Genomic DNA, 27,964 nt, shown 5'->3' with positions numbered 1-27,964 from the left:
TCCGCGGTGGGGAGGAAAGCAAGCCGCGAGAGCGGCCGTCCCTCGGCCCCACGGCGGAGCAGGGGACGCAGGCAGAGCCGCCACCCCGCGGCGGCAGCCGGTTGCCCTGGCGAAGGCGACGCCACGCAGCAGCCTCCGCGCGAACAAAATGGCGTCGGGCGGCAGCAGCGGGGTCCGGCGGGGCGGGGGCCTGCCCGGGGTAAGGCGGCGGCTCGGGCACGGGGAGACGAGCGGGGGCAGCGGGAACGGGCGCGGGGAAGGGTGGCCGTGCCGTGGCCGCCGCCCCCCCCCCGGCTAACTCGTCCTCGCTGCAGATGCGGAGACCGCCCGGCGGCTCCCTGCCGCCCGCCGCGACGGGGACCGGTGTGGTGAGCGGCGACTTGCTGGCCAAGGAGGAGGAGTACAAGTAAGGAGGCGGCCGGGGTCGGCGGCCAGGCTTTGTCACCTCAGCGTTACCCTGCTCGCTGCTGGCTGTCCTAACGGAGTTTACAGTTAATCCGCTGTATCCGAGTCCCTCAACTAGTTCCTCCAAAGCGTACAGATGAGAGCACCAAAAGCAATGTTTTAATTTTCTTTCGGCACGGTACAGCCCTCCTGCCGCCGTTTCACACAGGCATCTCAGGGCTGTGCACTGCTCTAGGCCTCGCTTCGATCCCACAGCATTAGACGTAAGATTTTTCTGCATTTAAAACACTGACATTACTTATAAATTATGAATATATAAGTGCTTAAGCCTGTTAAAAAAAAAAAAGCTTAAAAGCTCTAAAGCTTGTGACAAATGCAATGAAAGCACATTTAAAAGCACTCGCTCTGTTACCCATCAGTTCTCAGCCCCTGTGAATGGTGAGGATGTACAAGGAGCCATGTCTCAGACACTCAGTCACACTGCATGAAAAGCTATAAGGTGAAGCATGCAAGAACACAAGCTTATTTTAACCTGTACATATGTATAGTGACACATACATGATTCTTTGTCCAACCCCTGCTGCTAAGTATATGTAAGGTATGGACTGTTAAAACCAGAAAGCGTTGAGGAAATAAAGACGTAAAAATGTGTATTAAGGAATGACATGGCCAAAATCAAGGACACCCTTTACCACTCAGAATTAGAGTCTAAACCTTACTGTTTAATGGGTATAGGTGTTTTATTAACTATTGATTTGACAGAAACCCAGGAAATTGTTGAAACCTAACTTTGTTAATACCCTGAAGTATATTTCAGTGTTCCTTTGTAGGATTTATTAAAATTTCACTTAGGTCAGGCAGAGATACTGTCATGCTTATATTTATTTCTTTTAAAGCTTTCAAAAACTGAGTGACAGGCATTTTTATTACTCTTGCAGGCGACTGAATGCAGAATTAGAAGCAAAAACAGAAAAACTGGTGCGTCAGGCTGAAGAAGTAATGGTGAGTAGGTTATACAGACTGTTACATTACTTAGCCTTGGTTCACATGCACACAGGGTCAAGTTTCAAAAGAAATTATTTAGACCATGACAACTAAAAGTATTTTGATTTCAAATGCAATCTAAGCTTTTAATTTATTTTTTTCAAAATTGTAAACTTCTACTAAAAACACACCCAAAAGTAGTTTTTATATAATTTCATCAGGTAGGTAGATGTTCACATAGATCCGTAGAGCATTTGTGCAGACATATACATAAAACCACATAAAAAACTTGTTTATGATGTTTAAGAAAAGTATCTGTAGGTGGTTTTATGTCTTAAATAAATAAATTAGTATTTGAAAACCAGATACTGTTGCAATAACATCCTAGTGAAATAGGATCTACATTATTCAAGCTGAAAGAAAAACAAAGAATAAGCAACATAAATAGAAAATATGTAGTTAGTAAGAAGGAAACTTTCTTAAAATAGATTTCCTGTTTGTTGTCAGTATTATCTTTTAACATTGGTGTGGCTGTGTACCAGACAGAGTCAAGTTTTTATATGAAAATTGGACAAATTAAAAAAGGGAACAGGGGAGGTATGGTTTATACCCAAAACAGTTTGGAGAAGGTGTTCTGCATATTAGATACATTCATTGTAAGTGCACTCACTCAAATAAATAAGGCTTAAAAAGCAAATTATTAAGTCTTCTGGAAAGCTATACTTATATGCACTTTTCCTACTGTTGAAACTTCATTTTTATGTCCTGTGGAAACATACGCTTCTCTTGAGCTGTGGTAAGCTGAGGCTAACTGCTTGGCAGATGAAGCATCCAAAATAGCATCTAGTCTCTTTCCTTTAAAAAACAGCAACAACAAAACCACTTTTTTTTTTTTTCCTTCTCTAAATACAGCAGAAGATCAAATATTCTTAGGACACTTAATATACCACATGGCACTGCCAGATTGCACAGATATACATTTAACAACAAAAGAAAAACAATTAAGTTTTAAAAAAACAACAAAAAAAACCAACCAAAAAACCCCCCAAACCCCCAACAAATGCCAAACAGGACAACTGCATTTTGTTCTGGAGGATGCTTTCTAACTGTAACTTAGCAACATAGAAGCTATCTGAACATTCGGACTGAATTGTTCTTTAAAGTACATACAACATATCAGTGTCCAATTATGGTCATATTGCATGAATAAAGATTTATTTTTAATGCTTATTGTGCAGTATGGGAAATGGAAAATTTGTTCCACCTGCTGTGCATTTGCTACTCCTATATTTCAGAGGAAAAGGACGGAGGGTAATAGCATCTCAGATGATATTAAGCTGGGGAAAAGTTTTATAGGCAAAAGGCAATTACATGTTGTGGAGCAGAAATAAATGTTGGGGGATAGCAATGGCATTTTAATTTTTAGCCATCTTTTCCTGCGTTTGAGAAGTTCTTTTCCACAGTAGACTATAGTTTCCATTCTTTTCCATAGTAGACAATAGTTGTTGTGATCTGTGATTTAGAAATATGTAATTAATCTTTAATGGATTATATTCCCCCCAAATTGACTACTTTTTTTTTTAAATAAAGAAAGGCCAACAGGAGATACTATCTAGACCAGTTTCAGTACAGATCAAGTCACGTGAAGACGACAGACAGAGGTATGTGCTTTACAACTGCTGCATACAATTCGTGGGGAATCTTTCACACTGATCCTGCACACCCTGACTTGTGCCCTCGTCATGCTCCTGTTTTATCTATCTTTGCAGCATACTAGATTGGTGGAGTCTAAATTTTTTTCCTATTATTTGAAACAATTGATACTAAGTAAGTGTTGTTCCTTGTTATTTTGAGGAAGTCTTAATTTTGGTGAAATGTTCTATCTAGGATGCTAAGTAGTGCTGACATCTGTAAAAAAGCAAGGTAAGGTAACAGGTTTCTTCGCAGTACAAAACAGTAGACACTCAGCAGTAGATGTTTTTTAACCAGTTCAGCTGACAAAGCAAAGAAGTAGATACTGGTGCACATTTAACTTGGCCTAAATGTTCCTGGGACAGGAAGTGCTTGTTAAAAAAACCAAACAAACAAAAACCTAAGGCAGACAAACATTCAGCCGCCACCCCCTGGAACCTGGATATCATTACACTTCTGCGGCCGACACATACCTTTGGCCTGTATGAACATACGTATGACTGTGGGTTTTGGCCTATATGTTCAAACCCATTAGCTCTAGAGCGGATGCATAGCCGTATTTACTTAGTTGTTCAAGGGTTTGTACATTGATAATACAGGAAATGGCTGAATTTAAGATAGACTAATACACAGTTTATCAAGGATCTGATCTGGTAGGTTCCTAAATTTGTGATGCCACTGATCTGGATAACAAAGATACAGGGCCAGACTACAAGGTGCTTCAAATGTTAGCTGCAGTTGGGAAACTGTTTTGAAATAGTATATATGAAAGTCTGCTAGAGATGATCAGATAATTACTTTTGTGCAGAGTAAAAGCGAAAACAAAAAGCGAGGGTTTTTTTATGAACATAAAAGGTTTTTTCAGTACACAAAAAGGTCTGAGAAGAAGTCTGTGATAGAAGCCTGGCTATACCAGTGAAAGTTTGCTACTATAGTTAAAATTATTCCTGAGCTATTTTAAAGCCGTATCTGTCAGTTCGGGGGGGAAACTCCATGTGTTATCAGTATAATCATGCTTTGCAAACAAATTCTGGATCTTGTTCTAGTTTTATGTTCTGTTAGATGGATTTGGAACAGTAGGCAGAAGATTTTTAAGAACTTTGAACTGGAGTTGAGTTATAGGGCTGTTTTATGAAGTAACATGATTGGAGGATTCAGCCCCGCAAAGGGAGTTAACAGCTTTGATGGTAATACATTTGAAATGGGAGTGCTGGAAGAATTAGAAAAAAATATTGGCAATTAGCATGTCAGAGTAGCAGCTGATCTACCAATTACCTACATAAATTAAAACACCTTAAAAGAACCACAGTCTGTGTTCTGGTAAACATTTATGTGAGGGAAGAATTGAAATCCCATGCTGTAGTGAAAAAAACTAGAGATGCGTGCTAGGAATTAGGCACACTGATTATCCATGAGTGAACACTGAGGCCATTCAATTAGATTAGTTACAAGTATTTAATTAAAAACTTTTTTTCTTTCAAAGTTGTGCAAGCAGATAGGCCGTAAATCTAAAGGAAGCACTTGAGATACTTTTGAAATATCCATTTGAAATTTCCATTGATTCCTTTAAGGAGAATGAATGCTAAAGCAGCTGGAAAGAAGGGGAGAAATTGAAGCAAAGAAAGAGGTAGTATCAGGGGAAAAGAAAAAAAGACAGGTTAAAAGAAAAAAAATGAGTAAGCAAAGTAAAAAAAAAAAAAAAAAAAAGGCAACAAATATTTAAGTCACTCTCCAGGTCAGTGTATATTTTAAAATAAGTTGTTCTGGAGTTTTTATAGGATAATTTTTGCAGAGAAGCTTGAGTTACATAGCGGCAAAGCAGCTCCAGTGACATCGCACTGAAATCAGCTTTTGTTTACACTTTCACCCTTCAGACCATTGCCAGGCTTATGGCTATGGGAACTGTACGCGCATGGGCAAGCATGGTATAGGCTTTGAATAGGATTAGCAAACACAAAGAGTTTGCTCATGCGCATGCATCTCATGTTTACATGCAGAGATGGAATTGTTAAACATTAGCTTCTGTTTCAGTGTTGCCACAATCCTCTAGCTACTTATTTGTATACCTTTTCAGGATTTACACATTAATTTCACTTACCAAACAACTGTAGAACTGTATTACGCGGTTTTAAGAATGCGTTGTCACGTATGGGGAAGAGGAAAGATTTAACTATTAAGGTTAAACAAGTTTGAGGAATTTAGTGAACAATGAGGTGATTTTTTTTGTTTTGCTTTGTTTTTTGAAAAAGGCCCTGAGACAACAGATATAGTAGAAACAAATTAGTCTATTGATGGAAAGAACATTATTGTTTTCTTGAGTATAGAAAGTGTTGTATTTTCATATTTTTCAGAATAACATATAACTGCTATTTCTGTGGCAGCAAATCCTCACCTTCTGCATGCTCCTAAAGCTAGCCAATAGGAAGGAAGCATGAGGAAAATAGGGTAAATAGACAAAAACTAATCATCCTATTCTTGAAGTCTGTTGCCAACCACACACAGACGATTTCTCCAGGGTTTGGTTTTTTTTTTTATTAATCTGGAGCACTGTGCAGATAATTCTTGTTGATGAATGGATGTCTGAAATTTTTAAAGGCAAGATCTAAACATTTGCTCAAATCAGCTGGGCAAAAAAATAGAGGTGACGATGTACCTGAAATATAGATTTTATTCCAAATCTTTTATAAGCCAGCATTTTAATTGAAGTAAAAAATTATAAAGGGTAGTAAAAGAAGTAGCCTTTCAGTGCGATAACACAGATTCGCATAACTCATTCTGAAAGCAAAAAAGTTATACATACGACAAGAAACTTGACCTCAATAGTACACAGCATGCTAAAACTTTCTGCTTGTTTCCAGCAAATTTTAAAAATAATCATTTAACCTGAAGTTCAGTTACTAAGAAGCATGGTTTTCAGCCAAATAAGCAGATAAGAAAGCTGGTTTTTTATTCCCGTTTTTTTCATCTGTAAAATGGATACAGTATTTGTAATATGTATTTCAGAGAAAATTCTGTGAGGCTTAATTTATAAATTGCTCCCACCTCATATTCACTTGATAGTCTCTGTCAGTTGACTTGACAACAGTCAATCTGAGCATATAATTGCACTCCCTCTTAGTATGTAGGGGACACTGGTTTATATCTTCATTTTCTTTGTATTAATTCAGGGATTTGTATGTCAGGTAGGCGTATTAACCGCTGAGCTGTTGGTGATCTTTGGTAATGGATTGTCAGTCTCTCTTGTTGAAGCTGATAACATTCTGCATACTGGCCAAGTACGCCCTGGTACAGGGAATCATTGATCTAATAAGCCAGTAGTTGCAGCAATTGCCTGAATTGCAAGAGGCGAGATTCAGATTCTGGTACGTAAGTAAACTCTTGTGTTAGATACCCTAGACTCACCAGGTGATTTAGATAGCAAATAAGGTAGAATAGAAAGACAGAGAATGAGACTGAATTTATGATTGAGCTTAGTATATGTTCCCACCTTAGCTATATTGTTTATTCTAGACATATAAAATGTTATTCTCCTGATTCTGACCGGGGGGTTGAATTTTTATTGTAAAATGTTTATTTTGTTATACATGTTCAGTGAATTTTTTTTTTTTTCTGCAGAGGTCCACTCTGTCCTGAAGTTTCATCTCTTACACACTCACATGCCAAGGTATCAAAGTCAAAACTATCCTGTTTAATTTCTTTTGCTAGTATAATTTCCCCATATTCTGGTTTTGAGGCTGTGCTACACTGGGGACTTGCATGGGTGGGAAGCCAAAAGGAAATGATGTTCAAAGCAGTGCTACAGGGACAGTGTTACCAGGCTTTCTCAGTGCCACTGGTGGTTAAATGGACTTACATCACGTTTAATTTTTGTGTTCTAAGTTTCCTCATCTGTAAAGCATTGACAGAAGTGTTCAGTGTTTTGAACATCAAATTAAGAGCAAAATAATAGAACATAATTCATTTCTTCCTTTATCCCCTTCCCTTCTCTACCAGTATAATACTAAAGGCAGTACTGCTGTCTTCTAGATGTAATAATAAACAAGCAGTCAAAATAACTGAATACAGGAAGGGAAATATAATGGAGAAAGGAAACTGAGATTAGAAACAAACTCAATAGTCTCTAATTGCAATTACATTGAATCTTTTAGGAGGTGAGCTAAAGCTTCCAAAATACTGTCTTCAGTTATTTATCAGAATACAGTAGAAAAAAAGCCTAATTTTTGAAGAATTTGAGTGAAAGTAACAAATATATTGTTAGATCTTCCTTCTACAGGGACTTTATAAGATTAAAATAATGCATAAAAATAGCATGTTTTTGAAGGTATGATAAGCATTTTTCAAAGAAATGCACTCTGTTGACAGTCCAGTAGCTAATATCTTGATAATAGCCGAGAGCCTTGCTTATGCATAAATTATAAGTATGTATGCAAAAACTCCCACAAGCAAATGACTATTGGATGTACTATAATTTGGGCATACGGACATGAAATTTGCAAGATAAAGATGAGTGCAAATAAAACTGGAAAATTGTGCTTTTGAAAGTTTGAAAAGCATACTTTGAAAAGTATCCTTGAGTCCGAATATATGACACCCCCCAAAAAAACCCCAAAAAACAATAGAAAAAAGTAATTCCTAACTAATTTAAAAAAATCACTGCTTTCTGAAAAAAATTTGTAGCTAGCAAACAAGAAGAAATGTGCTTCCATGCCCACGGCTCAGAACAGACCGTACTCTGGAAGTAAGGGAAAAAGAACAACTTTAAGGTATATTATACACATCTTTTTGTTTGTAATAAAATATTTTTAGTTGCTATTTTTGTCTATCAGGTTGTTTTTATTCATGTATGTTTCTACATTTATATATATATTTGTATAAATAAATGTATCAAACTTTTGATCCTCCTCAGTCAGCTCCACCACATAGCTATCTCTGTTTACTTGCATAGAGCACCAAAACGTATTAGTGAACATATGTGATTAATATTACAACAATGAAACTGTTGCTTTCTGCTCAAGCACTTCTCAAGGCTGGCAGTTAAACTGTTAACTCCTTCAGTGAAAGGATGCCTAATGAGCATACATGTGGGAAATACATCATCTGAGGCAACATGAGAGAGCACACTTAGGTGGTGCAGAGCGATTTGTGATCAGACTTGTGATGGGAAAGATGAGGCCCTCGAAGGTCTCCCCTATTTTGGTGAATCTTGGGCTCACAGGACAAGGGAGAGTCAGTAATAGTACCACAGCTTTCAGGGGTTTCAAGCTGAAAAGCTTCAGCTCTGTAGATAGCAAATTCAAGGTTGTAAAAGCAAGAAATGGAGATCTGGACAAAAGAAAAGAGTAGACAAATGCATAAGATCCTGGGAGCAAATTAAAACTGCCACAAACACCAAAATAGGATGAAAATGGTCTGCAACGTGGCAGAACATGGAACTGACACAGGCTGAGGTTGTCTTTCAGGACTTGGGAGTCACTTGTGGACCCTTTGGACCTCCCTTGGGCAGTTCAGGGGAGGCTGTCATGCTGGCACCACATCATGAGGTTTAGAAGTGCAGATACAGGACCTGCAGAGTGAACCCAAAGTTGTGGGACAAAGTTAGCAGCTAGGAGTTTGGAGCCTGCATTGGGATGAGGATATATTGGAATAAGAACTTAGGAGCTTCAAATCCTGTGGCAACTAATGTCATCTTTTTATGAAAGAAAGCTGAGGAGATACCCTATGTAGCAGATGTCACATACCTTGTTTTTGGTTTTATGACAACTTTGGTATGCAACTTCTAGGATCAGTGAAGTTTCCTAGGCCAGGCATAATGCTACAGAAATTGTGGTAGTAAGGTAGGAGTATAGCTAGAGAGGACAGAGCTCTAGAAAAGTTAACATGCAGGGGGGAAAAATAGCAGAATTTAAGGCAGAGGCTAGTAGTGAAAGCCAAGAGAACATTCCTCTGTTTCTTTCTTTTACTCTGATTTAGTTATGAAGCTGTTGAACGAGAAGACCATGCCAAAAATCTTTTCAGTAGAAAATGGTACTGTTTCTCTGCCTCCTACATTATAATATGTAAAATCCTGTAATTGTTTATGTGGAATACGATAAAGGTATCTTACATAAAGAAAATGAGAAATTGCCATCAATGCATCTTTCATATGAATGCGAGCAATGAAGTTGCATTAGGTAAATAACTGTATACTCTTAAAAATAGCAAATTTGCTATATTTTTGTAATTTTTTTTTATTATAAATTTAAAATCTAGGGTTTGCTTTTTTTTTAGTTCAAAAATAAGAAACCTGGAAGTACAAAGTGCTGATGATGTTGCAGTACTGGAGGATTGCATAGATTTTTCTTTAGCAAAGACAATAAGCAAAATTGAAGAAAAACTAGAGAGAGGAGGCTTACCAGATTGTCTAGATGATGATATTATTCCAAGCGTTGGAAATGAAATTGGAGCAGGTAGGTTTCCTCCCATGGTTAAGTACTGTTATTCTTACTTCCTGACTGTTAGAAATGGGTTCTCCTGGGGAAAAAAGGAAGAATTTCTGTAGAAATTCCAAGGAAAGTTCTAAAGCCCTTAAGTTAAGGGAAAAGGAGAAGAAGGTTTTTCTTCTTTATGTAGTCCTAGAGGAAGATAAGGTCACATATGAATAATCATGGGGAAAAATGAATTTTTATCTCCATTTCCACCTTTGTAGGAAGACATTTGAATGGTTACATATGTTGAGTATGTGCATAACATTTGACTCATTTCACTGGGGAAATAGAAATACACGATGCTAATTTTATTTCCAAAAGGATGAGCTTCAGTCTTTTGCACAGATTCTGCCTTTAGAGGAAAAAGCCTTTCCTCAGATCTTGCTGTGGATCTTAGTAAGTGGCTTAAATGAAGTAATGTTTCAGCTACAGTGCTTGAATGAGAATCCTCCAGGTACTTTCCCACTCCAAATGGTGTGTTTATGTTTGTCCTAGAAATAGAGGAGGAAAGGCGATTGCAGCATTTGCCAGCGAAGCTAAAGGCATGATGCACATCTGTCTTCTTGGCTCTGGTGTGATAAAAGTGGGTTTATGTAGTTTCTTACAATGCCAAAGCAAGCATGAAGTCAGAGATTCACTGCAGTAGTATAAAATGCCCAAAACCTCTTCTTTTAATCTAACAGCTTGATGTCAACAAGCATGCCAACACAGAAATAGTTTGATTTCTAACCTCATGTAACTCTGCGCAGGTTTGTCTGCCAAAACAGATCCTCAGATATCTTTTTTTATAGTTCTGAAAAGTTTCTGAAACGAAATTGCTTTGTACTGCATTGGAAGCTTACACCAAATAAACTCAAGGTAACTCAAGAAGAGTTATTACTGGTGTCTAGTAATCAGGTCTTGTGGACCAAGGGCATGCATTTGAGTATTGAGAATTGTTTCTGTAACTTTAATGATGAAATGAAAATACTCTGGATTGATTTTTGCTTTTTACATTTGATATTGACTATTCAGAACACTCTGAATGCCTCCTTAATATGCTAAATAAGTTATTGCAGAGCATGCTAGCAGTGTCAAACTCACAGAACAGTTACAGTTTTCAAAGGAAGTAGATGTAGATACTAAATAGGCCCTGTTACAGAATGGGCTGATCCCTTAGCGGGAATCTCCTAGTAAGGGATTCCTTAGGCTTATGTGCCTGTGCTAGACTTTTTAGGCCAGCATGCTGATAAGATTCCATAGCATTGTCCTTTCCCTGAGCTTCTTGCAGTGCTCTTCCTGGACTTAGGTTCCATATCTTTATTTCATGATCACAAGTTATCACAGCGCAGCCATTTTTCTTCCAACACAGTAGCTTACACATTATTTTTCTTGGGCTGTTTTGGGGGGTTATAACTCAACTCTGCAGTAACAAGCAATGATAGAAGCACACAGACATGTAGAAGGCTGAAGATGAAGCTCTATTTTTATCTAATATACCCTTACACATATGAACAAAATACCTGAATGCGTTGTCGTGCTTTGTGTTAATCTTCAGATTATCTCAGGAGTTCAAGACACCTATTCTTTCTTGTAGGGCAAGAGAGTCTCTCAGATGTCCTTTTCTTGTTTACCATTCCCTAAAGTGTTGGTTACTTTATAACCTAAGACCATCCTATTAAGTGATACCCCTCCCCCTTATCAGCCTCATCAGGTGATTAAAATTGACCAGTTAGGAAGCTAATTGCTTAATTAACTTTACCTCTTGTGAGAATTCAAACTAATTTTGGATCATAGCCACCTCCCGAGGCTGATCTGGTTCTACTTGTGCTCTTGGATTTTCAACAAGGTTTACTACTAAGTGCTCTTAATGACATAGAGCTGTCTAAGACAGAAGAGAAGGTGCACAAGTCCATGGGACCCGATGAGATCCATCCACGGGTCCTGAAGGAACTGGTGGATGAAGTTGCTAAGCCACTATCCATTGTGTTTGAGAAGTCGTGGCAGTCCGGTGAAGTTCCCACTGACTGGAAAAGGGGAAACATAACCCCCATTTTTAAAAAGGGGAAAAAAGGAAGACCCGGGGAACTACAGGCCAGTCAGTCTCACCTCTGTGCCTGGGAAGATCATGGAACAGATCCTCCTGGAAGCTATGCTAAGGCACATGGAGGATAGGGAGGTGATTTGAGACAGCCAGCATGGCTTCACCAAGGGCAAGTCCCGCCTGACTAACCTAGTGGCCTTCTATGATGGAGTGACTACATCGGTGGACACGGGAAGGGCTACAGATGTCGTCTATCTGGACCTCTGTAAGGCCTTTGACACAGTCCCCTACAACATCCTTCTCTCTAAACTGGGGAGGTATGGATTTGATGGGTGGACTGTCCGGTGGGTGAGGAATTGGTTAGATGGTCGCATCCAGAGGGTAGTGGTCAACAGCTCAATGTCCAGATGGAGGTTGGTGACGAGTGGCATCCTGCAGGGGTCCGTATTGGGACCGGTACTGTTTAATATCTTCATCAATTACATAGACAGTGGGATCAAGCACACCCTCAGCAAGTTTGCAGATGACACCAAGCTGAGCGGTGCGGTTGACATGCCAGAGGGACGGGATGCCATCCAGAGGGACCTGGACAAGCTGGAGAAGTGGGCCCGTGTGAACCTCATGAGGTTTAACAAGGCCAAGTTGCACCTGGGTCAGGGCAACCCCTGGTATCAATACAGGCAGGGGGATGAAGGGATTGAGAGCAGCCCTGCCGAGAAGGACTTGGGGGTACTGCTGGGTGAAAAGCTGGACATAAGCCAGCAACGTGCGCTCGCAGCCCAGAAAGGCCAATCGTATCCTGGGCTGCATCAAAAGAATCGTGGCCAGCAGGTCGAGGGAGGTGATTCTGCCCCTCTACTCTGCTCTGGTGAGACCCCACCTGGAGTACTGTGTCCAGCTTTGGAGCCCTCAGCATAAGAAAGACACGAACCTGTTGGAGCGGGTCCAGAAGAGGGCCACGAAAATGATCAGGGGGATGGAACACCTCTCCTATGAAGAAAGGCTGAGAAAGTTGGGATTGTTCAGCCTAGAGAAGAGAAGGCTTCAGGGAGACCTTATTGCAGCCTATCAGTACTTAAAGGGGGCTTATAAAAAAAGATGGTGGCAAACTTTTTAGCAGGGCCTGTTGTGACAGGACAAGGGGGACTGGCTTTAAACTCAAGGGGGGTAGATTTAGACTAGATAGAAGGAAGACTTTTTTTTACACTGAGGGTGGTGAAACACTGGCCCAGGTTGCCCAGAGAGGTGGTGGATGCCCCATCCCTGGAAACATTCAAGGTCAGGTTGGACGGGGCTCTGAGCAACCTGATCTAGTTGAAGATGTCCCTGCCCACGGCAGGGGGGTTGGACTAGATGACCTTTAGAGATCCCTTCCAACCCAAACTATTCTATGATTCTATGAATTTGTCTGTGGACTAATAACTGAGTTAAAGAGGAAACAAAATGGTAAAAAGAAACAACCAGTTTTTGCAGGTAGTGGTATAGTCCTAAAGTGATCTGTCATGGAGCTTACGTTGTTCAATATACAGAATAATACTCTGGAAAAAAGGAATGATAGCTGGTAAAGAAATTTTTATATGAAACAATGATTTTAAGACAGTTAAAACTGACATTGAAGTGTTGTAGAAGAATCTCATAGTACCGAGTGAGGTGATAGAATGGAGGTTTATATTCAGCATTAAAGTTGATTACATTGTAAAGTACATTACTTCTGAGTTGGACTTTGTTTAATTATTACTAATTAAGATGTCTCCAAAAGCATAAGCTTATGGCTTGTTCACAGTGGAAAAGGCAAATTGATTGTTAGAAATCCTTCAGAAGATAACAGAAAACAAAATATTGTGCCGTTATCATAATGCTATTATATAATTGATACTACCCCATCTTGAGTATGACACACAGTTCTGCACACCCCATTTCAAAACCAGGATGTAGAACTAGGAAAGATACAGGAAAGAGTATATAGTAGCAATTAGAAGCGTGGAACAACTTGAATTTGAATCTTCAATTTGAAAACAAAACAATTGAGAGCAATATGAAAGATTCTGTAATGAAAACGGTAATGGTAAACGGAAAGCTGTCTTTTTGTAATGCAAACACTAGTAAACGCCACATTAAATTAAATTAAACAATACAAAGTGTTTTTCTTTCACATAATGCATAATTAAATTAGCCAACTCATTGCCACAGGATATTGTGAATGCCAAACTACAATATGTTTTATGAAGAAAATCAAAGAACTTAATAGTATAGAAGTACATGAAAGAGTATTAAACTTGATGGCTTCAATATGGTCTCCATCTCAGGATAGCCACTAGTTACCAGAAGCTAGCAAGGATGTAACAGGGGGAAAAAAGTCAGTCTGTATCTTATTTTTTCATCGTGTATTCCTAAATCCTACTTATTATTGGCCTCTGTAGAGTTACAACTTAAGCTGCAATTGACAGTTGATAAGGGAAGGTGGGTGAAATAAAAATAATTCCTATTACAGCAAATGAACACATATACCCATCCATCCCTTCACATTCAGCTCCAGATACTCCTCCTCCACTTTATTCTTTTCCCCTGGTACCTACTGTGAATAATGGTTATTCCTGTGTTGCTCAACTTGATCCTCATACTGTTTTCCATGCTTTGTGCCTGTGGAAGTTCAGGGGGAGTTCCTTGTGAATGCTCTGGGGAAAGGGTGGGGAATAGGGAGTAAAAGAACATACTGTTCACACACAGCTTGTTTTGTCGTGACAGTACTATGTTTCTTTTCTGTCCAAGAGCAAGAAAGTACTTCATTTGGAAAAAGCATCTGATTAAATTGGTTTAATTTTAAACTATTAATTGAATAATGTTAACAGTGTACTTGAAAAAAGCATAGACTACTGTGTGGGAGGAGTATTTACCTATTAGGAGGGTTTTGCAGTCTACGTGTAATTCCTTGTGAGCAGTTTAAAACTACTTTGGGTGTAACTACACAAATTGCAGCTACAGATTGATTGCAATGTAGACATACCCTACAATATAGTTTTCTTGACTTCAATCTCAAGGAATGCTGTAATGTATAGCATAGTACGATGAAAGTTTCCAATAAGTTTCAATTTTGAGAATTACGAGTCTTTTACATTTTAAAGATGTCGAGTTCAGTCATTAAAAGGAAAAATCTATACAAAACTTTGCCTAAGAATGAGAAACTTGCAACATTTTTTTAGAAATCTGAGGTTTTATTTGTCTATTTCTCTTTAATAATTATAAACAACATAGAGTGTTTTTAAAAACAAGATGATGAAAATGAGTTCTTACATCAGTCTTGCTTCTTTTCTGCATTGAATAATGAGTGCTTGTGGATATTAAATGTAACTTTTTATGTTCACAGAAGCTCAAATCAGATTTCTTAAGGCAAAGTTACGTGTTATGCAGGAAGAGCTGGATAGTGTGGTGTGTGAATGCAGGAAAAAGGTAAGAGCTGAGTTTTCTTATCTGTAGAAGTGGAGTAGGTTCCCCTTTAAGAAATGATCACAACAGAATTCCCTCACTTTTCCTTTTCAAGTATTAAGAACTAAGATTCTTTTTTTTTTTTTAATTTCCTAAGAATTTAGAGTCAAGAATAGTAATTTCTGTATAAATGGGGTCTTGGGCTAAAAGCTTGTGAAATATACTTAATGAAAAAGAAGTTGAGGCAGGAAAGAACCACAGGGAATGAAGACGTGCCCCAGCTGTAGAGGCACTGTGGTGCTGCAGAATGCCCTAGCCATCACTGCTGGGAAGGAGAGCGTTTCCAGAGCCTGAGAAAGAGGAGGAGGATACGGTAGCAGTCAAATACAGATTTTGGTACACAGAGAGAAGACGAATGGTGCCCAGAGCTGGGTGATGGGAGGAGAGGGATGTTTAGGGCAGAATGAGAAATAAAAAAGCTTGAGAAATTTAGTCAGGTGCTTTGGGTGTCCTTGGTGGAAAAAAGTGTGGAAACTGCTGATCTGTGATCCACTTTAAGTGGAATATTGTAAGCAAAACAGAAGTCAGGCTTTCTCCATTCTCAAGATTACACTTGCTGCGAAGGACTGTGTTTGGAATTACATATTTGGACAGATCAGGCTGAAGTTAAGGCAGTGTGAATCTACACTGATATTTTACTGTTAGAGTGTACTACAAGTGAGTTTTATGATCTGCACTGTCTGGCAATATGTTTTCAGGTGATGCTCAAACATCTCTTGAACTGTAAAACCTTAAATAGTTGGTGTCTGTCTGCCAGAGGGATCACCTTTTTTTCATGCATTTGTAATCAGGCAAGGCTTTTGAACTAGCTTTCCATTTTACACAATTAGATTATTCTTAGTTGTCGTCTCAACTTCAGAATGCTTTTTTCCACCTATTCCCCAGGCCCAAATGTGATGATGACATTCAGAACATACGGCAAACCACTTACATGTTTTCTCTCAAGCTTTTAATTTAGAGTTTAGGAGCAGGGTGATACTAAATAAGTTTTTTGAGATAGGTACCTGGAGAAAATCTTTAGAAGGAATTACATTTTGATATTTTATATCTGTACTTTATTTCATTTTTATCAATACAGTTGCTTCTGCATTTCAATACTTTTATGCTGTGATCAGAAGAAAGTTGTTACATTGCATTTTAAAGACATTTTCATTTTCAAATCAAATGCAATTTTGTCAGTAGCTATTGAACTTCTTCATTCCATGCCAAAAATACTGCAGAATTCAGTTACTATAGCAGATGACAGAAGACAACCTTGTACCTATTCTTGTCCTGCTCCCATAGCACTCTGTATGTAAATGTATCATTTTTGGGTACTAGTTTCTCTGGTGTGAAAATAAAGTTATTACATTCAGAAGGTCACAAAAATTTCATATTGGCAAAGCGTTGAGATAGCTGCTGGGTTTTGTTCCAATTCACAGTCCAAGTATTATAAGGAATGAGTAAATCTGTTTTAGATATAAAGAAGTGGGAGTTCCTAAGGTGCATGCGGTCACATGAAACTTAAGGTAAAGCACATACATTTCCCAGGTGAGAAGCATGTATTCCTAGGGGCTGAGAGGACAGAAGAGAAAGACTTGTTTTCATAGAAACGCCATTTCTGTATGTGCCTTGATTTCTTAAAGAAATGAAGGGCATAATGTATCTCTGAAATAATCTACATTAGTATTCATTTATAATGTTTACAAGGTTATAAAAGAAAAATGCCTTGAAATTATAATGCTGAATGTGGAATGTAATTGCCGGTAGGTCATGAAGCTAATACAGGATTCATTTGATGTTAAGAGAATCTCGAATTTGAACACTTGATGTATCCTGGATCATTAGCTTGCTTTTAAGTCAAAACCAGATAATCTCCTAAAACATAATGGATTGATTTATCACTAATTACAGTCTCTTCTTTTTCCCCGAATTTTTCCTAATGTGCACATTTAGCTATTCTCACAAAAATGTCACAAAATATCTATGTGCCACTGTTATTCATATTATTCTATAACATTTTGATAGTTCTCAAAACCTTTGAACTATGAGAAATTAAATGTTTTACATACTGCTACAAGACAGTTCCGAGTAAAAGACCGCAGAAAATTAAATGAGAAAAGTGTTAGCGTTTTTTGAGGTATTTTCCTGGTAAATTGATGTTTAGTTTTCTTAGTTTGTCTTAGTTGTTTCCTTTCTTAAAATTGTTGTGAAATCCATCATGAAGGATCTAAACATTTAAAAATAACATAATTTTTAAAAATCGGTACCTCCATATCTACAGTATGTGTATTTTTACTGCCTTTTATTTACAAAACATTACTATCGCATTATCCTACTGCTTCCTTGCAATAATTTAGCTGGGTTTTTTTGCTGATTACTGTCGAACAGAACGATGAAAATCAGAATTTAAAATCTCGGCTTAAAGATACTGAAGAAGAAAACACCAGACTGCAACGAACAATCAGTATGCAACATTCTCAGACTGAAAAGTACAAAATGTTGTCACAAGAAGCAATCAAAAAAAGTGGAGGGTTACAACAAGAGGTCATTGCGCTAGAAAAGGTATTGCAGATATTAGTCTCATTTATCTCACGAAAGGGAAGAAAACGCATCAAATCACCCTCTGTACCCTAATTTGATAGATTCATATCCAGTGATCCCATTAGCATTTCAATCTCTGATAATAGTTTTAGAAATTGTATTTTTAAATGGTCTAATCACTTTTTTAAAGGAAGAAATAATATTTTATGCTAATTGATTGTCTTCTGCTTCTACAGTCATATATTTCTGTATTTTAAAATGAAATTCTTCTATAAAAGGCCTGCAAGAGACAAAACAACCTTTTCAGAAACTGCTGTCAAATTCAAAGGCATCTTGAAAAATACAGGGAAATTTTATTTTTCTGGTTTTAATTATCATTGTTAAAAATTACTTCTGGTAATAAGAGTTTTATTGTAAACTGTAGAACCTGGTGAACATTTTGGAAAAAACCACCTGCAGCTTATATTAGTATCTTCTGCAGGTAGAGGAAAAGATGTTCTTGAAAATGGACTGTTTGAAAACCAGCCGCTCCAATTTGGATGAATCAAAATTAACCTGGCTCCTGCTGTAGGCCACATATGCAAAATTGTATACATGCCTAGTTGTAGCAGATGGCCTGCATACACAGCTTTGTTTGTTTGGAACTTAATCTAAGAGCAGCATGTGTTTTTCTTTAATTACTCAGAGCTAGAGAGGTTGACTTCAAAATCATGTAATACATATAGTATTGTGTAGTACATGTAATATAACCAGGAGAACGTTTCACTTCAAAATTTGGGGAAAACAGAACACAACTCAGCCTAACGAAGTCTCATTATACTTCCATTAAATCATACTATGCATTTGTTTAGGCATGCTTTCATCTTAACGTTATGTAGTTCTGGCATTTAAAAACTAAAATGTTCTAAGTTTGTGTGTTCTTTTTGTGCAGATACTTGGAGGTTTTAAGTTCCCTTAAGTAAGTACCCTGATTGTTGATTCTATCAGGAAAAATATTCAATAGTAGTACTCATGCTACTCATGGGCTCACAGTAAATTGGGCTAAGAGACTTACAAAGTCATTCAGTCCGTTCTTTTAAACCAAGACAGGATAGATTATATCCAAACCATCTTGGACATAAGTTTGTTTAACCTGTACTTAAAGCCTTCTGTGATGGCAATTTCCATAATTTCCTTAGACAGTCTATGCTGGTTCTTGTACACAGTCACAGTTAGAAAGTTTATCGCGGTATGTAGGAGATGTCGTGATGAAAAGTTTATTCACTTCTGCTGTACGGCTACCATATCCAAGTCTGGTCGCTTTCCTCACTTGTCTTTGCTCTGGATTTACCATCCTCAGTTGCTTCAATTATTCCTAATAGGTTGTGTTTTCTAGAATTTCTCAAGGTTACTGATCAGACATGATCATGAGACATAGTGGCAGTTCTTTAAAATACTGAGAAGGCAAAAAAGGCAGGTATATGTAATGAATGGTTCTCTGCTAATTCAGGAGTTATTTTACATATTTTTTCTGATATAAAAAAATTATCTAACCGCCAAAAACATGCATTTAGAAATCATTTTGCAGTAACTGCTTAAATCTCCTATAGACTGAGATCTGAAAACTGTTTTATTCTTTAGGTATGAAGTATTATTCAACGCTATATAATTAATGTAGTTGTAGCTTAATTCTAGACATGTTTAAAAACAATTTCCTGTGAACATGGCACTGAATTTGTACTGCTGTGCCGCCAAACTCTCAAGACTCATACTTTCAGTCTAGCGAAAGTTTTCTGTATAGTTGAGATAGCACAAATGTAACATCTGATTTTTGGGCTTTTATTACTTTTGTTGTGATTTCTGTTGCAACATAAATAATAGAAGACTTACATCGTGATACATGCTTTCCCAAGCTTCCTTAGATTATCAACAATTTATGCAATTTCATTAATCCCCCAGCTACTTTTTTTGTATGTGCCTAGGCAAAGATTCTCACCTAGTTTTCACAATTTGCCTGAAACATGGTAATTAGTTTGTTATTTTTACATTTCATTCTTTTGGTGTTTGGGCTCGGTGAACATTTCTGCTGGAACACCCACCTCAGACAGCAGCTAAATTCTGATGCTCCCCTAAACTTCCATCCTCTTCTTTCCAGCATTCCTCTTTTTTTTCCCCCATCTAGTTAATCAAATAAATGATACCACCTCTCCTGTCTTTTTTCACCACCTGTCTACAAGAACATTCCTTCCTCTGTGTTCTCTCTCACTTGTTAATTCAATCTAGCTAATAATGTTGGATAAAGGTCAAGGAAACACCAAAGTTGTGCTCTTAGTCCTTTTAAGGCTTTGTGCAGGGATTTTATAATTTGCCTTGAAGAAGGGCTTGATGTTAAGCAAACATACTCTCTCAAATGTTTTTGGGGGTGGACAGGTGTTGCTGAGCTTTCTAAAGATGGAAGTGCTGTGTATGCTTGCTACTGGGAGGAAAGAAAGCCTGCTGGGAGGGTTACTCCTAGACAAGCTCCCTGGTGTCACACCCCCTACTGATAATCAAGTGCCTCAGCTACTCCAGGACAGTGGAGAACATCCAGAGATTGAAATGGGATGCAGTTTTAGAACATAGTTTTTTCCCCTCTTAGAGAAGCATTACATGAGAAAATTAATCCAGCTTTTATTTAAAGTATTGAAGAATTGGCAGAAACCTTGCGTACTTACCAAGTAAAATACTTATTTCAGGCAGTTTTAAGATGAAAAACTTGCAGTTGAATATATTTAACAATATACCCTCACTGGATGACTTGCAAGAAATCCTTGATAAGGTATTAGGTATGACAGTAAATGTCAAAAAGCCCTAAAAGAATTATTAGAATTCTTCCATTAAATGATACGATTAGCTGATACATAATTTACATTGCATGCAGGCTATTTTTTTTGTCATTAAATGCTTGAAAGGCTATATTCCAAAGCTTTTCATATTAATGCAGAATGAAATACATAGCACGAAAGATTTAGTTGACCCTATTCACAGCTCCATCATCTTGATACAAGACAAAGAGGTTTGCATGCTGTGCAGCTTGTTTTCTTTGGAAACATGGGGGTGAGTTTCCAGCAAACAAATTTACATTCCCTGATGATGCACGTGCACGTGTCCCAGGGAGGAGCTCTGCTGCCCTACTAGCCAGGCTTTTACCCATCTTTTTTTAATCAATCAGGTGCACAGGTTAGCAACAAAATAAAATGTTGAAGCAACATCTGTTTTTGTGAACTCTTGAAGGAGGCACATTCACCAATAGAATTCTGGAGGATTAGCGAGATGCATCTTACTCTTCTGTTTTCTTCATCCATTTTGGAGAAGATTCAAAGCTTACCAGAAATACGTGTTCCAGTCATAAACTTTACCATAATGTCTGTGCTGCATACACTTGTCAATTAGTATGTATTTCTTGGATAAGTGATGTGGAAATTAGAAGTAACCACCACAAGAGCTGGTGTGGAATTGAGAAAATAGAACAATTACTCGGAAATAACACAGCCTGAGGGTAAAAGGTTAACAACAAGCCCCCTCTCTACCCTGATTTGGTTAAAAGAATCTTTCTGTGCCTATGACTAAAAATTTGATAGTCTTAAAAAAAAGTCTATCTCTTTTTCACAAATGACAAGATGTGCTCTTTCTGCCAGAACTGTTTATTTCTTCTACTTTGCCTTTTATCTATATTCCCTGATCTTTAATCTCATTATTCTGTTCCTCAACTTGGTCTCTTTTTCTCATTTCCCCACTTACAGCACTGTGAAATACTATCATCGGAGACAAAAGGGAACTGTTTTGATTGTTGCCATAAACACTTGATGAGCTATTTTCTGCTAGATGAAATAGTTAGTACCCTCAGCCATCTTCAGTAGGCTGTTTTAACTTTTTGTTGGTAATTGCCTGTAGCAATCTCTGGGGAAAAGAGGTAAAAAGAACAGGTGGGAAGAAGCAGCTGGGAATACCTGCCACCGTTCCAAAATCTGCCACAGAGTGAACATACCGACATGTTTTTCTCTTTTTCTGACTGAGCGTACCAGGGTTTTCAGTCAGTCCTGTGGTCTTACATGATCAGCTCCACAATTATTCTAAGAGAAGTTTAAAACAAAGATGAGAAAGATCCCTCTCCAAGATTTCAAAGGAGAAGGGGATGTTTTAATGGTGGAATTAATGGTCTTTGAGACAGATTCTACCTGCAGGCCAAAGAAGTCCACAGACTCTTTAAGTTTTCAAGGGTGAGCCTTGCTGTAAATGTGTTGTCTATATGGGAGTCAATAAAATACCATTATTCATAAAGTTTGTTTTTATCCTTTGCTTCTTAAATAGGAATTGGAGAATCTAAAGCGTGTACAAAAGCAGGCCGCAAGCAGTCAGAGTGCAACAGAGGTTCGCTTAAACAGGGCCCTGGAAGAAGCAGAAAGGTATAAAGTGGAGCTGAATACACTGAAGCAAAGTAACCAGGTACAGTGGCTTCGGAAAGCAAGTTCCAATCTGTAAGCACTCAGTAATGCTAGAATGAGACAAAAGGCTTGATCAGCTTTGGAAGTATTGGGTCTCTTACAGACAGTCCCAAAATTAACTTAGAGCAAGTCACTAAAGGGCTTGATAAGTTATCTCGGATGACACTGCTGCAACCTGTGCAGGAGGAAGAAATGTACAGAATAAAGTTATAGCCTTTCTGATTTTCCCTATTTGTGTGAAAATTAGATGTGTTTAGAAAAAGGGAGAAGTACACATACACACCTAATACATACACAGGCAAACCATTGCTATTATCTTTGAGACTTTCTTTTCTTAAGTTTTGATGTGGGAATATTTTGATTAATCCCATTTCTTTTCAGAAATGTCATGTGTGGCTACTGTTTGTCATTTTGTTATGTAATGCCAAGTTTTATTGATTAAAGCACCACTTTCGTAAGTAATACATTTCTCCTTTTCTTCCCATGGTAGGATGTAGCTAACCAAGAACTCAAAACAATTGAAGAATTAAAAACAGAAAACAAGAAACTGCAGAAACAAAAAGGAGAGCTAATGACAGGTTTTAAAAAGCAATTGAAGTTAATTGATATTTTAAAGAGACAAAAGGTAAGGACTAGAGTACTGTTATATTTCAGTTAACAACCTCTAGCTAAATGTGTCTGTTGTCAAGTAAGGTAATCACGTAAACCAGAGCCCCAAGGCTGGGAAGTTTCAATGCAAGGGAGCAGCAGCCTCACTTTTATTAGTGCATATTGCTAACATTTTGCTTTATAGCAAAGGCTGACCTTCTTTTGAATTTACTCCATTCCTCACTTGGAACATATCCTATCAGCGTGAAGGATTACTACTAACAAGCTTTAGGACCGAGAGTATCTATTTGTTCAAGAATAAATACTGTTCAGGTAATAACAGCAACTCCCTTCGGTGCTGTGTCAGTAGAATCCATTTTAGCATGTGAGGTTTTTTGTTTTGTTTTGTTTTTTACTTTTTTCCCTGCAGCATATTACTTGTCATATCAGCGGCTGCAACAGCGTGCCCTCTCAGGAGTGAGCCATTACATTTCAGACCTACGTTCTTCCTGGGTTCTCAAAGTGTGTCCTTCTCTATTAACATATTTTCTTTTTATTTATATTCTGAGGTGTTCTATTAGTGTATAATTCTGCCCAGGTGCAGATCTCCTTGTGTGTCAGGCAAAAAAGGGGGGGGGGGGGGGGAAGAGAAAATACTTATCCTAGCTGTGAATTTACTAGATTGAAGGAGGGGAGTTGATCTAAGTATTTAAAAGTATTTAAAAGACGTGTAGATGAGGCTATTGGGGACATGGTTTAGTGGGCATGGTGGTGTTGGTTGACGGTTGGACTCGATGATCTTAGAGGTCTTTTCCAACCTTAATGATTCTGTGATCTCCATCCTTTTGTAATTCCTGGAATATCATGCATACTTTGAGTCACACACAATGTAGTAACATCTGCATGGCCGTATGGGTGTTCCCATCCACAGTGCACTTACAGCTACCCTTATTTTTAAAGTTGTTTGATTCTACATTCATTTCATATCTCCCTCCATTCCTCTCCCTCAGGGCATAAAGGGGAGGGCAGTGGCTACTGCCTTTTAGTTTCTTTAGTAGCCGAAGCTGAAACTGAATAGAGGTTAGATAGTAGAATACTTGCTGGCAATTCATGCTGAACAATTAGCGATACGGCTTTCATAGAAAGGTGGTGTAGCGAAAAGTGGATTAATACTTCCGATAGAACATAGCTAAAAATGTATTTAACTATCATATTTGATAAAGTTGTACTGGTGTCCCAAAAAGGAGGGGTGTTTTACTTGGAAGGAGAAACTTTGGACACTGCAGAGTGGGTAAACACCTTATATTTCTCAAAATATATTTTCAGCATAGACCTGTCAAATGAGCTTTCATGGTAAAAATTGAAAGAACCCGTGAGTTTACATGAAAGGAAGTTAAAGTGAGAGGAGTGTATACTAAGAGATGTTGCCCAAATCAAACCACTTTCCACTTACTGACGCATTTAGGTCTTATAGTTCCATCACACCTTTCACTTACTAAATACTTGGGATTGCGTGCTATCATTTGTATCAGTTTTCCTTCTGAGGCTGCGCAAGACATGCAGAGCTATAGGCTTCACAATTGTCTAGATACGATCTTAATATCATAGAGTGGTTCACCTCTGATTGCTTACTCCACCGCATCTAATGTGATTCATTTTGAGATGGAATTGATGCGATTCTTTCTGTGCTCTCAAACCAAAGCTGTAGGAGAGCTAAAGCAAGCAATGTACGGTGACTTGTTGAGCAGAAGGGCCAGCCTTTGAGATAAGAAAGTAAAGCATTTGATTTACCCTTTGAGTACTGCAGTGATCACCAGACATTTTGTAAACACTCTTGAAGCTGTTGAGCCTCCATAGAGAAAGAATAGTTCTGTATGAAGTGGCAAGTTCATGTAACAAAATACACATACTTACCCTAAGAATTGGGAATTGCAATATGGAAATACACCCTTGAATCTGGAATATCTCTCCAACACAGGACAAAGGAGGATAGGTAATTGGAATAAGAGGAACTAGGGCTGCTTATATGTTTCCAGCAGAAGAGAATTTTTCTGGCAGTAACAGGATGCAGAGAAGATCTTGGGGATTCATCTAAGAGAAATAGTGCTAGCTTAGCCTTTGGCTGGCCCTTCTAGCTCTTCAAGTTTATTTTGAGAATGAAAAAACTACAGCTTTCACTCAAAATACACTCTATACATGAGGTAGCTCATTGTCCTCTGGAACATGAATTCACTGAAGTGGGTGTCAAAGAGCAGTATTTCTGTTTGACTGTGAACCAAAACCATAGTCTCAGATAAACTTCACAAAACTTCATTAAATATATTTTTAAAAAATTATGACTACTGTATCAGAACTGCAGATAGTAGAGGAAGCCACTTACCTTTTCTTCTAAAAAATGGTATTTACTCACAGAAGAAGAATGCTGTTAGTTGTATTTTCAGAACAGACTATGATTGGAAGAACCTGAAAGAGAATGGCGCTAACTCTGCCTTTTATAACTTCTGGAAGTAGGCACAGGGGAAGGGCAGCTAAAGCTTACATGTGCTCAATATATGTAATCACCTGAAGAACTTACAAGTCTGCTTCTCACAAGCCTTTTGTTGAATGAATGAGGAAAACCTAATTTGGGCCATTTGTGTAGTATTTGTGTGGCAGATTCACATGCATGTAGCAGGTACAGCAAGCCTGAAGGTGAGAATACGCTACCACATGAAGAATGATAAGAGGAAAAAAAATCCCCAAAAGGTATTAAATATCGATAGTAGGATGAGTTGCAGCTGGCAGCAAGTAGTTGCTGGTGTTCCAGTTGGTCTCTTCAGACCATTCTCCGCTTGCCTTGAGAGAGAGAATTTAATAGAAAATCTCAGCTTTAAAAGGGATTAAGGGAACTTAGTGTGAGCTTTACAGAGCTGGAGGGTGTTACACTGCCTGTGGGAACTGTGATATGCTTTGTTGTTGTTTTGAACTGACAATAGGTCTAAATACTAAAAAAAACCCCCACAACAGACTCCTTGTAGACATGAATTGTTTCCTGTTCTTCAAAACATAACCATTTTATTAAAATTTGCAGTAAAAACTATTTAGCTGGGACACTTTCCACTTTGAATGATGATAGGTAAAGAGATTATACTCTGGTGTGGGGATGAGGATGTGTGGCACAGCTGTGACCTTTGCTGTGACATCAGCTGGAATGCAGGGAGCTTTCAGGGCTTTCCGGCTGCTGAGCCTTTTTGATTGGTAGTTCTCTGCAAATACACTGACCATTTAGTACTTGTTTTCTCATCAAACCTCGAGGATCCTGATGACATTTTTCCAAGCAATTGCATTATTTGAACAGAAAATAACTTTGTTATACATTAAAAAGTTCTGTTTGTTCCTTTCAATGTTCCATTTAAAGTAATGTGTTATATCATACGTAGTGGAAATACAAATTCAGACTACTGTATGATTTTTAAACATATACATATGTACATGTGGGGGTCCGTGTGTATATGTGCCATAATGGACCATAGATGTATGGTGTGATACATTGCAACACAGCTACCAGTGGTTAGCTCCAGGTATTTCTCATTAAGGTGTAATACAGTTACTCTTTGTTTTATGCTGATTGTTAATTTTTAATGGTGTTATATTATTTTGTTAAAATCCTCATTTAACATTAAATCACGCATATTAGAGGCGCTAGCACACTGAATCTTCATGATGTATTGGATTTGTAATAGCTTTAAAGTTAAGCTGTATATTGATCAGCTTGAAAGAACGTATACCAGTTTTCTTATACATGTTCTTCAGAGGTTACAAGAGTTGTCGGATTTTCAGTAATTTCCATGTCTCATTAAAACTGAGATTTTTTTAAAGCCATATAAGCAACTAAGAAAAGCTATTGGTCCTGTTTTACTAGAGCTGAAGTTGCAATGTTTAGCATAAAATTTATCACATTATCCCTACGCTATAAATTTTGGCAGAAAAAGATGAATAGCAGCTTCAGCTTCAACAGGTGAACATCCATCAAAACCATAGTATGAAAAAACAGAATGATAGATTTGAAGTCCCTTTCAGCTATCCCAATTATACAGGATTTTGTATTGGTCATTCACACTATTTTACCTTCTGCTCCTAATTTTTTTTTTTTTTTTTTTTTTTTTTTAAGATGCACATTGAAGCTGCTAAAATGCTTTCTTTTACTGAAGAGGAATTCATGAAAGCTCTTGAGTGGGGAAATTATTGATTCCATAAAAAAACCAACTTCTGTTTAAAATACAAGTCAGATGGTACATTATTTTGGCACTTTATATGAATGCTTGTTAATAGTTAATAACTGTATATCCCAGTGAATTGATTTGTTGATTTTACTTACGTTTAAATCATTTAACTTTTATAAGCCTGATAGCTTGTGTTGTAATATCATATGAAATAATACAAATTTCTACTGAAGTTTCAGGTCAAACTGTCCATTCTGTAATGAGTGGCGAAGCACAGAGCGTGCAAGGAATATTCCAACAAGTGAACTTTGTTACCAGTTACAGTTTGCTCTGTTTTAGTATTTAAAACTACACCTTATCTAAGGTAATATTCAGTCCAAAGAAGTCAGGGTTTAGTCTCGGAAAATTCCTTGTTGCAACAGAAATAAATCAACCAGTGATCCAGTTGAGAAGAAAATGTCATGTCCTTTTTGAAACGCGTGGTTGGAAAATCGGCCTTGTCTGTTCTCTGTAACAGATCTCCCCTCAAAGCTAGTTGGTCTGGCATCTAATTTAAGCACCAACAGCTCTTTTATAGAAATGATCATAACTTGTTTTAGCTATAGCATCTTACACCCTTGGCTGGCAAAAAAAATACATGAGACTTGCCCCTCACTATCCAGATAGACTCCACAATCTGATACAGTTGTATTGTTTAAAATTGCTACTTTAGTCAAGGTGAAAATATTAAATCTTTCCCTGGCCATCAGCTGCTGCTTTGGGATACAGTCAGGAGCTCCACGTTCACAGGTGCTCTACAAGCATTACATCCTTACAGATTTTATTATGTCATCATTATAATCAGGAACTAGATAAAAGTTTGAGTGTAGATGAGCTGAGCGTATCATCTGTATGTTAATGAACAGGAGCAATAAAAACCTGTGCTGCTTGCATGAACCTCTGTTAAACCTCAGCTATTTCAATGGATTCCTCCTTTGGAGTAATTGAATAGGAACACAGCACATAAACAGTAAGTTTATGCACTGAAAGGTGTAAACAGTGATTCTGACCTGAAAATGGCAAAATGTCTCTGCTTAGATCCTACTAGCAAAGTAACATGAACTAACAGTGAAACAAGTAACTCAGACCTACCCCTTT

General features: G+C 37.9%; 1 protein-coding gene across 5 annotated transcripts; it reads left to right on the top strand.

Moving 5' to 3' along the window:
- Positions 1–148: 148 nt before the first annotated feature.
- On the top strand, positions 149–27,865 carry TEX9 (testis expressed 9). Of its 5 annotated transcripts, XM_076347694.1 has the most exons (12): positions 149–199; positions 315–406; positions 1,344–1,407; positions 2,980–3,050; positions 6,697–6,745; positions 7,759–7,844; positions 9,349–9,527; positions 14,933–15,015; positions 17,422–17,595; positions 21,904–22,038; positions 22,528–22,662; positions 26,776–27,865. In XM_076347694.1, the coding sequence occupies exons 1-12, from the start codon at positions 149–151 to the stop codon at positions 26,851–26,853; spliced, it is 1,197 nt and encodes a 398-aa protein (XP_076203809.1). In that variant the 3' UTR covers positions 26,854–27,865. The 5 variants fall into 5 exon arrangements, with proteins under 5 accessions (XP_076203809.1, XP_076203811.1, XP_076203810.1 ...); XM_076347696.1 differs by lacking the exon at positions 17,422–17,595 and having other exon boundaries at positions 160–199; XM_076347695.1 differs by lacking the exons at positions 149–199; positions 315–406 and adding an exon at positions 459–668.
- Positions 27,866–27,964: the final 99 nt, after the last annotated feature.

The sequence above is a fragment of the Aptenodytes patagonicus genome, chromosome 10 (genome assembly GCF_965638725.1).
Source record: "Aptenodytes patagonicus chromosome 10, bAptPat1.pri.cur, whole genome shotgun sequence".
Taxonomy (NCBI): Eukaryota; Metazoa; Chordata; class Aves; order Sphenisciformes; family Spheniscidae; genus Aptenodytes; species Aptenodytes patagonicus.
Note: the sequence above shows the minus strand (reverse complement) of the source record. Positions and strands in the feature narration are given on the sequence as shown.

What these genes read in the sequence shown, in the direction of transcription:
- TEX9 (XM_076347694.1), top strand. Translation starts at nt 149, where the DNA reads ATGGCGTCGGGCGGCAGCAGCGGGGTCCGGCGGGGCGGGGGCCTGCCC. An exon ending in CGTGAAGACGACAGACAGAG is followed by an intron (nt 3,051 to 6,696) that starts GTATGTGCTTTA and finishes TTTTTTCTGCAG; the next exon opens with AGGTCCACTCTGTCCTGAAG. An exon ending in TTACACACTCACATGCCAAG is followed by an intron (nt 6,746 to 7,758) that starts GTATCAAAGTCA and finishes AAAAATTTGTAG; the next exon opens with CTAGCAAACAAGAAGAAATG.